Consider the following 15,002-nt stretch of genomic DNA (forward strand, 5'->3'; position numbering starts at 1 on the left):
AGCGCATAGTATGATGTCAAAGTATGATGTCAAACTAAATAAATATTTAAGATGTCCCTTGTCTTACAGGGAGATTTCAGATAGATTTTATATTTTGAGATTTTAAATATTTATTTGAGGATTTCGACACATAGCACAATGCCGACCCAAATAAATATTAAAATGCCCCTAATCTTATGGGGGATTTTAAAATGTATTTTTATAACACAAGAGAATTTTAAAATATAAAGTGTCTATATGTTAGTAAATAGACATAAAGTGTATAATGCTTTAAATACATAATCATCCTTATGCATTGTACTTCATTAGGTATTAATCGTTGATGCAGCATGAGCTTCTGACCGTGTAGGTTGATAAGTTGATTGGCTCCTCTTTAATACACCTTCTCGACGACGAAGGGGCCTTCCCAATTAGATACAAATTTGCCACTGATTTTTTAGTGTTGGATGATTGGTCATCTCGATCAGCACCATTTCCAATTCCTCATCTTAAAATGTCCAATGACACACCATCCGATCAAATGATTTCATCATTCATGCTCGGTAGATTTTTAGGTTTTGTTGAGCTTGTAGTGTTATTTCATCGAATGCATCGAACTCTTCCATTCTCAATTGAGCATTTGTCTGCTAAGTGAGATCATGCTGGATAGCTACTTGAAGTGAAGGTAGCTCGATCTCAGTAGCAACATTGCTTCAACCCCAAATACCAGTGTGCAAGTAGTATCTTTAGTTGGCGTCTTGTAAATAGTATGATACGCTCATAGCACTTTTTCATCTTAGTGTGCACTCTCTTTTATTCTTAGTGAAGATCTTCTTCAACAATTTCACTAACGTCTTATTGAAAGTCTCTGACAGACCCTTTGCTATTGGGTTGTATATTAATGAATATCGACAATCGATCTTGTGCCGATCTACGAGCTTGCAGATTTTGGTGCTCTTGAATGTTGTGTCATTATCTGAGATTATATAGTGTTGTACACCAAATTTGTATATAACATTATGGTTGAAGAAGTTGATCACGTGCTCGGACCTGACTTCTTTAAATGGAGTCACTTCTATTTATTTTGAAAAGTAGTCAATTGTTGTTATAACTAACTGATGTTCAACCAATGATGACGGATCTATCGACTTAATTATATATGTGCCCTAGCATTCGAATAGTCAAGATGCTACTATAGGGTGTAGTGAATTTGGTGGCTAATGTATAACATCACGGTGAATTTGATACTCGTGGTACCTCTTAGTATGGTCAATACAATTTTTTATCATTTTTTGTCAGTAATGTTCCATTCTCTTAATTTTAGTAGTCATCTTGGGACATGACTAGTGTGCGCCATAAAGTCCTTCATAAACTTCTGCTACCACTCTATCGTTTTCCTTAATCCCTAAGCATCTTAGCCGCATTTGATCAAAAGCTAGTCGATATAACATGTCGTTGACAAATGTATATCCCATTGCTCTCTTCCAGATTTGCGTGATTAGAGATTTATATGTTTGGAGTTTATTTCTTTCAAGTAGTCGATGAAAAGTTGTTTCCAATCATCTTCTTCTATGATGTCTAAACAATGTAACCATAACTCCGAGCATCTACTGGATTTATGTTTTTTGGTTACATAGTGTTCTTCTGGATTATTTTCAAGAGTTGTTTATTGGGTAGGTCGTGGATCAACCGGAGTTATATCTTGCTGGCTTGAATTTGGTATTCCCTCTATCCAGGGTTTCCTCTAATACCCGACAAGAGTAAATTCCAATCAATATAGGTTCCTCATTGTCCGTATTTGTCATCTCCTTGGCTAATTTGTTCGCGCAATCTGCTTTGTCATTTTGACTATGAGGAACTCGAGCTATCTTAATGTTTGACACTTATTTTAGAAGCTTGAGAGCTCGCAGACCATAAAGGGCCAACTCAAGCTTACAAATCATATAAATGTCCAAAACTTAGTTTATCACAAGTTTAGAGTCACCAAAGATTTAGAGGTTCTATATTCTGACTAAAATGGCAATTCTATACCCGCTATTAGAGCTTCGTATTCCGCCTCATTGTTGGTTTAAGGTTCAGCCAAACTGAACGAAAACCTCATTATGCCTCCTTCATGCACTATAAAAATGAGACCAAAACCAGCTCAAGCTTTTGCCAGATTTAGAGGCTGACAAGTTTAATCGATGATGCTCTAATGAAATACATCTCCCAAACTTGTAATTTCTCCTTTTCCTCAACCCGTGTAACTTGTTGGTCGGGAAAATCATCGTTGAGCAAATAATTTGCGGGGAATTAATGTGTAGCGAGAAAATCTACTAAAGCCTTCCTCTTAACTAATTTTTTGTGTTATAAACGTGAGATCAAATTGCAGTTGTATCACTGTCAACCTGGCCAGGTGACCTTTCAATACTGGTCTTTTCATCAAGAACTTTAGCAGATAGATCTTTGATATCAACATAATTGTTTTAGATAATATACAGTGGCGGAGTTTCTAGAATGAAAAAAGTAATGCCGGACAATACTTCTCAATTAGAGAATAACATACTTCTACTCTAATCAGCCTCCAACTAATGAAATAGAGTGTCTTCTCCTTGCCTTCTTCATTGTGCTACACCAATAATACTCTGAAAGACTTCTAATGTTGCATATATAATATAAGAGGCTTCCTTAGATTTTATGTTGTGAGAATGAGAGGATTTAATAGGTATCTTTTGGTACTATCAAAAGCTTCCTGACATTCCGTGTCTCATTTGAAGTGGACAGCTTTCTTCATCAGCTTGGAGAATGGTTGGCATCTACCTGACAGATTCAATATGAATCACTAAATAAAATCCAGCTGCCCTCGCAAAGAACAAAGTTGTCGAAGGTTCCTAAGAGGCAACATCTCCATAATCGCCTTGATTTTGTTGGGGTCGATCTTGATTCTGTTGGGTTCGATCTTGATTCCTCGGTGACGAATGATGTACCCTAAAAAATTTCCGTATGAGACCCCAAAAGAGTATTTTAGAGAGTTCGTCTTAAGATCAAACTTTTTGATCCTCTCAAATATGATCCTCAGGTCACTTAAATTGTTTTTCTAGTCCATGCTCTTGACGACAATGTTATCTACATAACACTCGACCTTCTGATGTATAGATTCATCAAAAATGTGTGTCATCGCCAGTTGGTAGGTGGCACCAGCAATTTTAAGGCTGAAGGATATGACCGTAGCAGAATATGCTGATAGGCATTCCGAATGATGTGTATTTTTCATCTTCAGACGCCATCTTGATTTGACAGTAGCATGACGAATCATCCATAAAAGAGAACATATCGTAGTTGGATGTGTTATCAACTATCAATTCTGATATTTGGAGCAAAAAGTCATCTTTTAGACAGGCTTTGTTGAGGTTCCTCAAATCGATACAGATTCGAATATTATCGTTCTTCTTCATGATAGGGATAATATTGAATATCCAATCGACATAATTTTCTTCACAAATAAAGTTGCATCTATGAGCTTCTTCATCTCTGCAATAATTTGTTCTGTAATCTCTAATCTCATTCTCCTTGGAACTTGTTTGATGGGCATAATATCTGGGTTAATAGCCAATCTATAAACTGCTACATCTTGGGATAAGCTGGACTACTCATCATGTGTCCAGCCAAAACAATTCCTAAATTCACATAGTAGCTCTTTTATTTTTTCCACTTGCTCTTCGAGCAAAAGGGCACGAATGAAGGTTAGGCGAGGATCTTCTTCAGTCTGAGAATATAGTTGGAAAGCCATGGAATTTCTTGGAGAATTGTTCAAGGTGTCAACAATCGAGAATATTATCTGTAGGGGTCATCTTTGAGACCCACTTTTAATGAATTTCTTTAATGATGAAACTTTCTTGCAAAATTGATAGAATATATTTAAAATGGTGTATAATGTTGATTTGGAATTGATACAATCAATGGGTGGGGTTTAAAATGGTTAATTTTATCTTGGACTCAACATTGGTCAGTTCTAATCAAATCTATCCAAAACTGACCAACTATGAGAAAATAGTTCCATATTTCAAAATATTTGGTGGATTTTAGAAATTTTACTTGATAATGAAAGTGGGCATCTTCAGCAAGATTTTCATCAATTTTTATAAATTTTATTTTTAATTTTTAAGATGATTGAACAAAGTAAAAATTTGAAAAAACAAAGGTTTGCCGTTTTAGGGTTTTAGGGCAATTCAAATAGTAAAAACAAAGGGAAAATTATGAGGATATTGATCTATTAAGTGTATAGATCAATTCTAGAAATTTTCACTACATTAAGACTAGGTTTATCCACCAAATGCATAAGAGAACCCAATTAAGTCAGGATCTCCTTCACCCATGTCCAACCATTTAAAATAGGGAAAATGTGGCGAAAAGGAGTTGGGATAGAAAAGGAAAATTCACATTCACAACACTAAACATAAAGGCAACGCTTCACAAAAATTTCACAAAAGATTAAACAAAGGTACTAACACAAAGAAAAGCATAAAGTCTCACCAAAGTCTAGTGCAAGAGAAGCATGGTCACCAAACCATGCTCTTGGATTAAGCAACCAAGCTTTCTCCCTTGGATCAAGCCACCAATTCTTCCCCTTTAAATTCTGAAATTTCTTCCACAACAACCTCCATTTTTCATTCACAAATGGAGTCTTAAATACAACACACAAAGCAATTCAAACAAAGGGTTTGGGATAACAAGAGGGGACGACCACACAAACTTATAACCACCCATAAATACTCCCTCCAAAGCCTCGGTCATCCACTCCACTCCATTCGACACTCCACACTCACACATGATCACATGGGAAACACTGAAATCCACATTAATGCACTCTAAATTAAGTACAATACATATACAACATAAGTACAATGAAAATGTCCAAACAATGAAGACAACATAAAATTTTTCTAAGCTTTCTTCATCTGGCTTCTAATAACGAGTCCCATCTATTTCTAGTATGGTTCTCCTTACCTACATTCTGATAGTAAGTCTAATTCTAGTTGTATGTGCTACATCATTAAGGCTTCGTTTGATTTATTTTCCGTTTCGATATCAAAAATGCAAAAGGAGGAAAGGCATTTTTTAAACGGAGAAGCTAATATATAATGCTTCTCAAAACAATAGAGAAATGGAGTTCTTAAAAAAGTATGGCTCACGTCCAAACATGTTCCACGACTGCATTTTCCATTTCAAACAGAAAACATGAGGAATAACGTGGAAACAAACGAGCCCTAATTCCAGCCAGATGTTCTTATGACGCAAGAAGCTCTATCTTTTGAGCAATTTTTAAGTGTTTGGTCAAATTTTTAGGCAACTCCTGACAATGGAAGCCACAGATGGAATAGCCCCTACCAGTCCTAATTTGACGAAATTTAAACATTGGTTCTTTGCATTGAGATCCTGATCTTTGCAAGGGTTATGACCACTACAGACGCTTGCAAGCAACTTGGCCACAAATCAGCCTTTAACTTGTATTAGACTTGAAGTAAAATTAAATGAACCAATCCCACAATATTTGAGCTTGTTTATCAGCAAAGCTCAAAATCAATTGGTAAAACAGAGGTTGTTTGGGCGGTGCAAGTTATTGGATTGAGGGTTGCATTCTCTCAAAATATGTGCATATCTTCATAGAATGCCATTAATTCATTTATCATGACTTGTAGCTACAAATATAATTGCTTGCATTTCTTTCCTTTTTTATTAGTAGTCATTGAAATATAAGGACTCAAAAATCAAATTTGAGCTTATTAAAATATAAAATTAAATAAGAAAGCCGTCCCAAATAAAATCTAAGCATTCGTTTGGGACGGCTTTCTTACTGCTTCTTAAAGTAACTTTCTAATACAAAAATTTAAGTTTTTATATAAAAAACTGCTTTAAGAAGCGGTCAAAAAGCCGCCCCAAATGAAGCCTAAAAATTCGTTTGAGACGACCTTCTTATTGCTTCTTAAAGCAGCTATTTAGCACAAAAATTTTGTACCAGAAAGCTGCTTTTAAAAACAGTAAAAAAGTCGTCCCAAATAAGGCCAAAATTTAATGAAGCTTCTCTAAAGTTGGGGAGGTGCTAGGATGGCCAACACGAATGATATGTCCACAGGAAAACAAGAGGAAGTACCTCACCACAGGCCGCTTCAAAATGTTCGGATAAATTTTGATTAGCCTTCTGCTGCGAATGGTGGGAGCAACATCAAACTGGTTTAGTTAAACTTAAGAAGAGGCCAAATAAAAAAAATTGAATACATCAGGCATGCTGTGATCACAAAAGCCATAAGATAATAAATTATAAACTGTCGAAGGCTAAAATGAGAGCAAACGTTATTTCAGTTGATGATGAACATTTCTCACTAGATAAATAATTAAATAGATATTATATTCTATTATCAGTCGATAAGAGAATTCATTAAATTCAGCAAAAGGTTACCTAGAATTAAGCTACACTTCAGCCTTGATCTTCCTCTTCTTTGATTTTTTCTCTCCATGTGATTTTGCTGATCCAGTTGCAGTGCTGGCCATCTGGTTTTCAGGTTCAGAAGCAAGCGAAGAACGTCCAATAGACCTTGCAGATACTGATGCAGGTGTGCAGACCTCTTGTTTCTTTTTCCTGGATTGTTGATGTGGAGTTTCCAGTAGTTCCTGTCCAAGACTACGGCCAGAAGTTAATGCCCCACGGGAATATCCAGCAGTTGCAGTTTGGCTTCCATGCCTAAGTATGGTTGAGAGATGGGACAATGCTTTCATCTTTGAACCTGAGAAAATGATAAAATGGCCTAAGTTTGAAAATAATAAGTGAAAATGCACCACAATACTAAAATATTTTTTTAAAAAAAGCTCTGAATATATTCATAAGTCAGACAATCAATTTAGGTTTCATTTGGGACGAATTTCTTACTACATAAAGCAGCTTTCTAGTACAAAAGTTTTAATTTTTATACTAAAAAGCTGCTTCATGAAGCAGGAAGAAAGCCGTCCCAAACAAAGCCTTAGGCTTCGTTTGAGACGGCTTTCTTACTGCTTCTTAAAGCAACTTTATAGTACCAAAATTAATTTTTTTCTACGAGAAAGCTGCTTTAAGAAGCAATAAAAAAGCCGTCCCAAACGAAGCCTTAATGTCCCTTGTCAGCTATCCCCAGTTCAAAAAATGTTAAGCGCATTAGAAACTTCTTTGGGATGATTTTGGGGCCCAATCTCAGCTTTCCTCAGAAAATTTTATAAAACTTGAACTTATTTGGAATTTATAATTTTGTAGGAATCAAAGAATCTCCAAACTTCATATATTAAAAAAATATTTTTAAAAAACCAGTTTACCGAAAATGGCATAATATCAACTCAAGTGGAAAGGTCTTTTTCATGTTGAAGTTAGCAATTGATTTCAACAGAAATAATAGCTAAGATTAAATGGTAAAGACATTATAAGAGAAACTGAATTAAAAAAAGTATATATATTAATAAAACTTACAGGTCAAAGAATAGTAAAAGAAACACTCATAACATAACTAGAAAAATTAAAGCATATTTTCAGAATAAGCTAAATCTACTACTTACCTGCAGATCTTAAACCACTCAAGCTCGATGTGCCAAAACTTGGCTTATCAAATTCACCTGGTTCCGGATAGCAAACTAAGCTAACGCGCCGAGAAATTTTCCCAACTACACGTCAGGATGAACACAGAACAGGATCAGTAAGTGAGAAACATATGCAAACATACATAGTATATGAATGTTATCTATAATTCAACAGAAAACATTGCTAGTACTGCACAGCCGATGTGTTCTTTGCTATTAAATAAAAATCTAAGGATGTCATTATTTAATTGCTCAATTATTTAATTGCTCAAAAAAAGAGAATAGCCGAAAGAAAAAAAAAGCAAGAGGATTTCTTCAAACTAAAAATACAAATGATAATTGCCCTGGATTTGGCAAGGACTGAAAATTATGCTTGAAATATTATATTCGTCACAAATACACATGCATTCATAATTACATAGCCAATAAAATTAATATATGCACTTATATGAATGAATATTAAATTTCTTGTTATAGCTTTACAAAGTTTTATATATATATATATATATATATGAAGAAATACACCTGAAAATATGCCCAAAGATTTCCTCTGGATCAAAATACCCACAATTTTGATTGCTAAGTGCTCATCTAATTCAGTCGTGGCCAACATTAATAATAAAATTAAAATAATGTTATGTTTGTAAAACTAATCAAATAGCAGAAATTTATTTGAATATTTAATCAAATCTTCTTTAACACATCTTTAAAGATAATTTATTATGATTGATGAAGGATCAATGATAGATTCATTAAGTATTCGAATAGATTTGAATAAGACAACATTAAAAAAATATAAAAGAATTTAAACTTATTTGAAGACTTAACAAAACCTTCTTTGACAAATCTTCAAAATTAATTTGATATGATTGATGAAGAGTCAAACTTAGGTTTGAGTCAGTGTTCAAATAAGATACATACAAGATATTCTTCAATAAATTTATAAAATAATTTGAACTTACTCAAACACTTTAATGAAAATTCTTAGGCAAATCTTTGAAAGTAGTTTGACATGATCAGTAAATTATAGAAGAAATATTCGCTTAAGTGTTCAAACAAGTTCATAGAAGATATTATTCAAAAAATCTATATAGTTGAAACATATTTGAATACTCAATTGAACCACTTTCACATATCTTTAATGATAATTTGATATGATCGAAGAAGGGTGAAAGATACATTGAAGTGTTCAAATAGATTCATATAAAAATTTATTAAAAAAACTTATAAAAAAAATTAAAACTTATTTGAACCCTTAAATAAACTATCTCCACACATCTTCAAAGATAATTTGACACGATCGAACAAGGGTCGAAGATAGATTCAAGTACTCAAACAGGTTCCTACAAGACATTATTCTAATAGTTCATAAAATAAAATAAAAACGCATTTGAACATTTAATCGAACATTATTAACATATCTTCAAACATAAATTGACCTAATCGACAAAGGATCAAAGATGGCTTTGATTAATCCTTTAAACAAGTTTATATAACACATTGTTCAAAAAATTTATAAAATAATTAAATCTTATTCAAATACTTAATCGAACTTCTTCAAACATCTACAAATATAATTTGACATGATCGATAAAGAGTAGAAGCTAGGTTTGAGTAAGTGCTCAAATAGTTAAGCAAACTTCTTCACATATCTTTAACGATATTGTAAATGAAGAGTCAAAGATATATCCAAGTATTCAAACAGATTCCTATAAAACATTACTAAGAAAATTTATAAAATAATTAAACCTTATTCGAACCCTTAATCAAACCATCTCCACATCTTCAAAAATAATTTGACATGATCGAAGAAGGGTCAAAGATATATTCAAGTACTCAAACAAAGTGCTTGGAAATTGATCTTGGACGGTAACAGTGTGCTGTTATCCTTGACTAGATGGAAGATTGCAAATGGGTCTTTTATTGATGTCTATAGAGATATTGGATCCTGGACAAAAGCTTAAACAAATGGCCTGCCTTTGTAGTTCCTCAAGAAGATGAAATTATATTGGTTAACATATTCATTAAAAACAGAGCTTGGGTTGTAGAAGAACTTCTTAAATTTTTTGGGAAGGATCTGGTTCAGCTTATAAATCAAATTCCTATAGATCAACAAGCCCAAGAAGATTACCGAGAACTTATTTCCCAAAATTCAGGGAAATCTTTATCAGCTCTAGCATTTGATAATATTCAGTATGGCCAATCTGAACCGAACTATGTCAAGTGGATCAAAAAAGCTAGGCTATCCCCTCGTGTTGAAACTTTTTGGTGGAGATTATTGAAGGATTCCATTCCAACTTTTCATTTCCTTACTAGAAGAAAGCTGCATAATTCTGCTATCTGTCCAAGATGTGGTGTAGATGTGGAAGATGTAGAGCATATTACTATCAAATGTATCAAAGTAAGACATGTCTTCTCTTTATTAAAGAAATGGGGATTCAACATTCCTCTATTTGATGAGATGGAAAGCTGCTGTGCTTGGATGGATATCATTGCTCATAAAAATGGATTTCTTAGTAATCTATTTTGCAATGTCATTTTCCTTTCTTGGAAAGCAAGGAACAAATTTATTTATGATAAGCTGGAAGAAAGTTCCACAACTATTGCAGCAAATGCAGTAAGCTACTCTTCTATCTCAAAATTGGTATGCAGATCAAGCTCGGACATGTGCGGTGCTCATCAGTCTTCTAGACTGTCTAACTCTTGGCATCCTCCTCCACCCGATTGGATCAAAATAAATGTAGATGCATCTCTAAACTCCAATTATAGAGCTGGAATGGGAGGTTTCATACGTGATGATAGAGGAAGATTTTTTATGGCTTATGGGAAATCCGAAATTCATTGGGATATCTACCAACTGGAATTGCTTGCTATCAAATCCCTGAAAGAGTCAATTAAAGATTGAATGTTCAAATTCAAAGGTGTTATTATTGAAAGTGATAATTTAAACGTTATCACCTTTCTCCAACAAGCAATGAACGATGGTTTCAAAGGTGAGGAAGATTTACATTTTCTCAATTATTTTAATTTTGTTCTATTCAAATGTATAGATAGGAACAATAACAAGCTAGCTGAGATGTGTGCTGGCTTTGCTCTTATTTCTAACTTTGCTTGGGAAGACATTAGCTTAAATGAGATTCCTCTTTCATTTGTTAATCTTTTGAAGGAGGAATCTACATTGTAGGTTTGCTACTTTTTTATTGATTAATGCATTATTGCTTTCTACAAAAAAAAAAAGTACTCAAACAAAGTCATATAAGACGATGATAACAACAACAACATCAAGCCTTTATCCCACTATGTGGGGTCGGCTACATTAATCTTTTTTCTCAATTGTGTCCTATTAAGAGTCGCATTCTCATTTAAATTTAATAAAGAAAGGTCATTTTTAATATTTTCTAACAATGGTTTTTTAGGTCTACCTCTACCTTTCTTAACATAGGTCATCTAATACATCTACTCTCCTAAAAGTGTCATCGGAAGGCCAAAGTTTTACATGACCAAACCATCTAAGATGACTCTCTCAAATCTTATATGTCTCTGGAACTACTCCAACATTTTCCCAAATATGCTCGTTTCGTATCCCGCTCAAAGAGTTAGTCCACTTATCCACATAAGCATCTTCATCTCAGCAACACTTAACTTAATATTATGATTATTGTTTAATGGATAATATTTTGTGTCATAAAGCATTGCAGGTCTCATCACTATCTTATAAAATTTTCCCTTAAGATTAAGTGGTACTTTTTTATCACACAACAAACCCAAAGCATTCCTCCACTTCAACCATCCAACTTGAATTCTAAAAATTCATAAAGACATTATTTAAAAATTCATAAAATTATAAAAACTTATTTGAACACTATTAGACCGGTCCTCCATGGACCGATCCAGCCGGCCTAGCCCCATGGGCCGGTCCTGATAGTTTACAGCAAGAGGGGGCCGGCGGCTTCAAAGAGGGGGGAAAAGGTGGGGTCCACTTGAGATTCAAATACAATCTTGGAGCCAAAAAGAGGAGAAGCAAGGGCAATTAGGTCCTTTTGTATCTATTTTGAATTGTATGCAGTAAGTAGGGAGAAAAGGCTAGGGTTAGGGTTATGTGAAATTGTGTAAGAGTTCTTTTGTTTTCTCTTTGGTGGTTAGTGCTCTAGAACGAATTCTAGAGATTGGGAGAGTGCGATCCTCCTCTCGAATAGAGGATCCTTGTATCTTTGCTATTTTTCTTGCATTTACTAGTAAAATACAAGTCGTTTCTCCATTTTTCTCTCAGATTTCCCCTGTTTTTGCTGTTTTCCTGCTGTGAACAGCAGTTTGCATTGAGATTTGTTGTATAAGTGAACAGGAAATACTTGAAATCAAGTATTTCCTATCAAATTGGTATCATAGCAACTCTTGGGACATATCGTGGGCTGTTTTTGACCAAATTCAGCGGCTGAAATTGTACCGGCGAAGAAGAAAATTGTTGAATTTTTTTTTAGATCTTCTCATAAATTGCAAGCCGTAGGAGATGGCGGGTAAGAAGGTGGATGCTTTGGAGGAGAGGATTGAAGGAGAGATAAATCAAATCAAGGAGACCGTAGAGGAAAGAATGTCTTCCATGGAAAGACAAGTGACCGATCTACGGGATATGATGAAGAAGATATTGGAGTTTCAAACCCAATCGGCGGCGTTTGATGCAAAAGGGCCAGCCGCGAAGAACGCCAACTCTGAAATCCATCGGAAGGAAGAGGAAGTGGAAATCGTGGAAGGGAGTAGGGGAATGCCTCATTTGGAGCCTTTCCAGAGGGAGGAGAGAGGAGGAAGATATGGGGAAAGGCAAGGCAATGGAGGTGTGGAACCAAGAGGTGCTGGTTGGGAACATCGGGAGGGTTATCATGGGCGCCGGGAAGCTGTATGCTTTTTTATGTTTTATATTATTCACTCATTAGTATATAAAAAAATTATCTTTTTTATGTTTACGCAATCTTTTGATTTTGAGGCTTACGCCTCAAAACGCCTTGAGGCTTACGCCTCGCCTCACGAATGAAAAACGCCTCAATACCCGAATACGCAATTTTAAACATTGGGTGAGAAAATTAAAAATGCCCATTTTTGAAGGGGATGATGCCTATGGGTGGATTTACAAGGTGGAAATGTACTTTACTGATAACGGCTTGACGGAGGAGAAATTATCGGTAGCAGGCTTATGTCTGGAAGGGAAGGCACTCTCTTGGTACCAGTGGAGAGATCAGAGGAGACCTATCCGGAGCTGGAAAGAATTCAAGGATAGTTTGTTAGAGCGTTTCCAAACCAACCGGGGAGAGGACTTCTACGAGCAGTTCTTTGCCCTAGTGCAGGAGGGTTCTGTAGCGGACTACCGAGAGAGGTTTGAGCATCTGGCCAGCAGGGTAGAGCGCTTGTCCGATACGGTGCTGGAGGGGAATTTTATGAAGGGGTTAAAGGCCGAGGTACGAGCAGCGGTGAAGGTCCTGATGCCCAGGGACCTGGGGAAAGCCATGAAGCTTGCACATCTGATCGAAAATCAAAAGAATCTGGAGAAGGGAGCTAGGAGTAGTAGTAGCTCATGAGGCACTTACAGATGGACGACTACCCACCTAACCCCCAAGGGAGCATCCCCAAGAGGGATGAAAGAAGCTCCGAAGGAAAAAAGCAACAGGAAGAAATGGGGGGCAGTTCAAGAGGCTTACTGAGAAGGAAATGCAAGAGAAGAGAACAAAATGGTTATGTTTCTGATGTGATGAAAAATACATGTCAGGGCATAAGTGCAAGGATCGAAGTCATCAAATTCTCCTCGTTTGTGAAGACGAGTAAGACGAAGAGGGAGGGGGGAGCGATTCTGAGGTGGAGGAGGAAAAGCTGCATCTGGATGTGGCAGAAATCTCTCAACTCTATAGTGGGATTCACTCCGAGTAACACTATGAAGGTGAAGGGAGAGATAGTTGACCGTGGAGTCGTGGTGTTGATAGATAGAGGGGCGACCCACAATTTCATTTCCACCCAGATTGTGGAGCTGCTGGGGATGAAGTTAGTAGATACTGGAGGCTATGGGGTGATGATGAGCACAGGGAAGGTAGAAATGGGAAGAGGAGTCTGTAGGGGGTGGTGCTGAAGATCCAAGGCATACAAGTGAAGGAAGACTTCCTTCCCCTAGAATTGGGGAGTACGAATGTCATCCTAGGGATGAAGTGGTTGCAGACATTGGGGGAAACCAAAGTCAATTAGAGCACTCTGTGGATGGAGTTGATGAAGGGTGGAAGGAAGAGGGTGATTCAAGGGGATGCAGGGCTGACCAAGGCAGGGGTTTCTCTTAAATCCCTAATCAAGACAATTCAGGAGGAGGGGGAAGGCTATTTGGTGGAATTACATAGATTAGAGGGAGTGAGTGTGGAGGAAGGGGGAGACATATCCCTCTCTATGCAGCCTTTGATCCAGGAATTCGAGGAGGTTTTTCAACCACCTCTAGGGTTGCCACCACCCAGGGAGCAGGAGCACGTCATCACATTAAGAGAGGGAGTATCACCTGTCAGCGTACGACCTTACTGTTACCCTCAGTTTCAGAAGGATGAAATAGAAAAGTTGATCAGAGAAATGCTAGAAACAGGGATCATCAGGCCCAGCACTAGCCCGTTCTCTAGTCCTATTCTATTGGTGAAGAAAAAAGATGGCAGTTGGCGATTCTGTGTAGACTACCGCACACTCAAAAAGGAAACTATACCTGATAAGTTTCACATACCAGTGGTTGATGAGCTTCTGGATGAGTTGAGTGGAACAGTGATTTTCAGCAAGATCGACTTGAAATCAGGATATCACCATATACGAATGAAGAAAAAAGATGTACCCAAGACCGCCTTCATAACTCATGAGGGCCACTATGAGTTTTTAATGATGCCCTTTGGCCTCACCAATGCCCCAGCCACGTTCTAGACACTCATGAATAAGATCTTCAAACAGTACCTCAGGCGATTTGTGTTGGTATTCTTCGATGACATCTTAGTATATAGCAGAACAAAGGAGGAGCATTGGGGACACTTAAAGAAGGTGTTAGAGGTTCTCCAGGAACATCAGTTGAAGGCTAACTTGAAGAAGTGCTGCTTCGCGCAAGCTACTGTGGAATACTTGGGGCATGTGGTATCCAAGGAAGGGGTAGCAGCAGATCAGTTCAAGATTGAGGTCATGCTTAAGTGGCCACTGCCCAAAAATCTAAAGGAGTTGAGGGGATTCCTAGGGCTCACAGGAAACTACAGAATATTTGTGAAGGGATTCAGCACTATAGCGTGGCCACTCACTGAGCAGTTGAAGAAAGATGGGTTCTTATGGGGGGAGGCTGCTACGACAGCATTCAAGAAGTTGAAGAAAGCTATGACCACAGTTCCACTGCGAGCCGACGCGAGGTCAGGCGGGGCGTGGTGAGCGGGGCGCAGTTGCAGGGGTGAGCTGGGTGCGGT

General features: G+C 36.8%; 1 protein-coding gene across 4 annotated transcripts in view; it reads right to left on the minus strand.

The window, feature by feature from the left end:
* Positions 1-6,053: 6,053 nt before the first annotated feature.
* LOC110100765 (mediator-associated protein 2) overlaps positions 6,054-15,002 on the minus strand; it is a 39,464-nt gene continuing 30,515 nt past the window's right edge. For 3 of the 4 annotated variants that reach the window (XM_020828422.2, XM_020828421.2, XM_020828419.2), the window contains 2 exons: positions 7,537-7,641; positions 6,248-6,740 (listed from right to left, as the gene is read on the minus strand). In XM_020828422.2, coding sequence (XP_020684081.1) covers positions 6,427-6,740; positions 7,537-7,641 — 419 coding nt within the window. In that variant the 3' untranslated portion in view covers positions 6,248-6,426. Of the gene's footprint in view, positions 6,161-6,247; positions 6,741-7,536; positions 7,642-15,002 lie in introns of those variants that run through there. The other variant, XM_020828420.2, reaches the window with a different exon arrangement.

Source organism: Dendrobium catenatum, unplaced genomic scaffold, assembly GCF_001605985.2.
Source record: "Dendrobium catenatum unplaced genomic scaffold, ASM160598v2 fragScaff_scaffold_28, whole genome shotgun sequence".
Classification (NCBI taxonomy): domain Eukaryota; kingdom Viridiplantae; phylum Streptophyta; class Magnoliopsida; order Asparagales; family Orchidaceae; genus Dendrobium; species Dendrobium catenatum.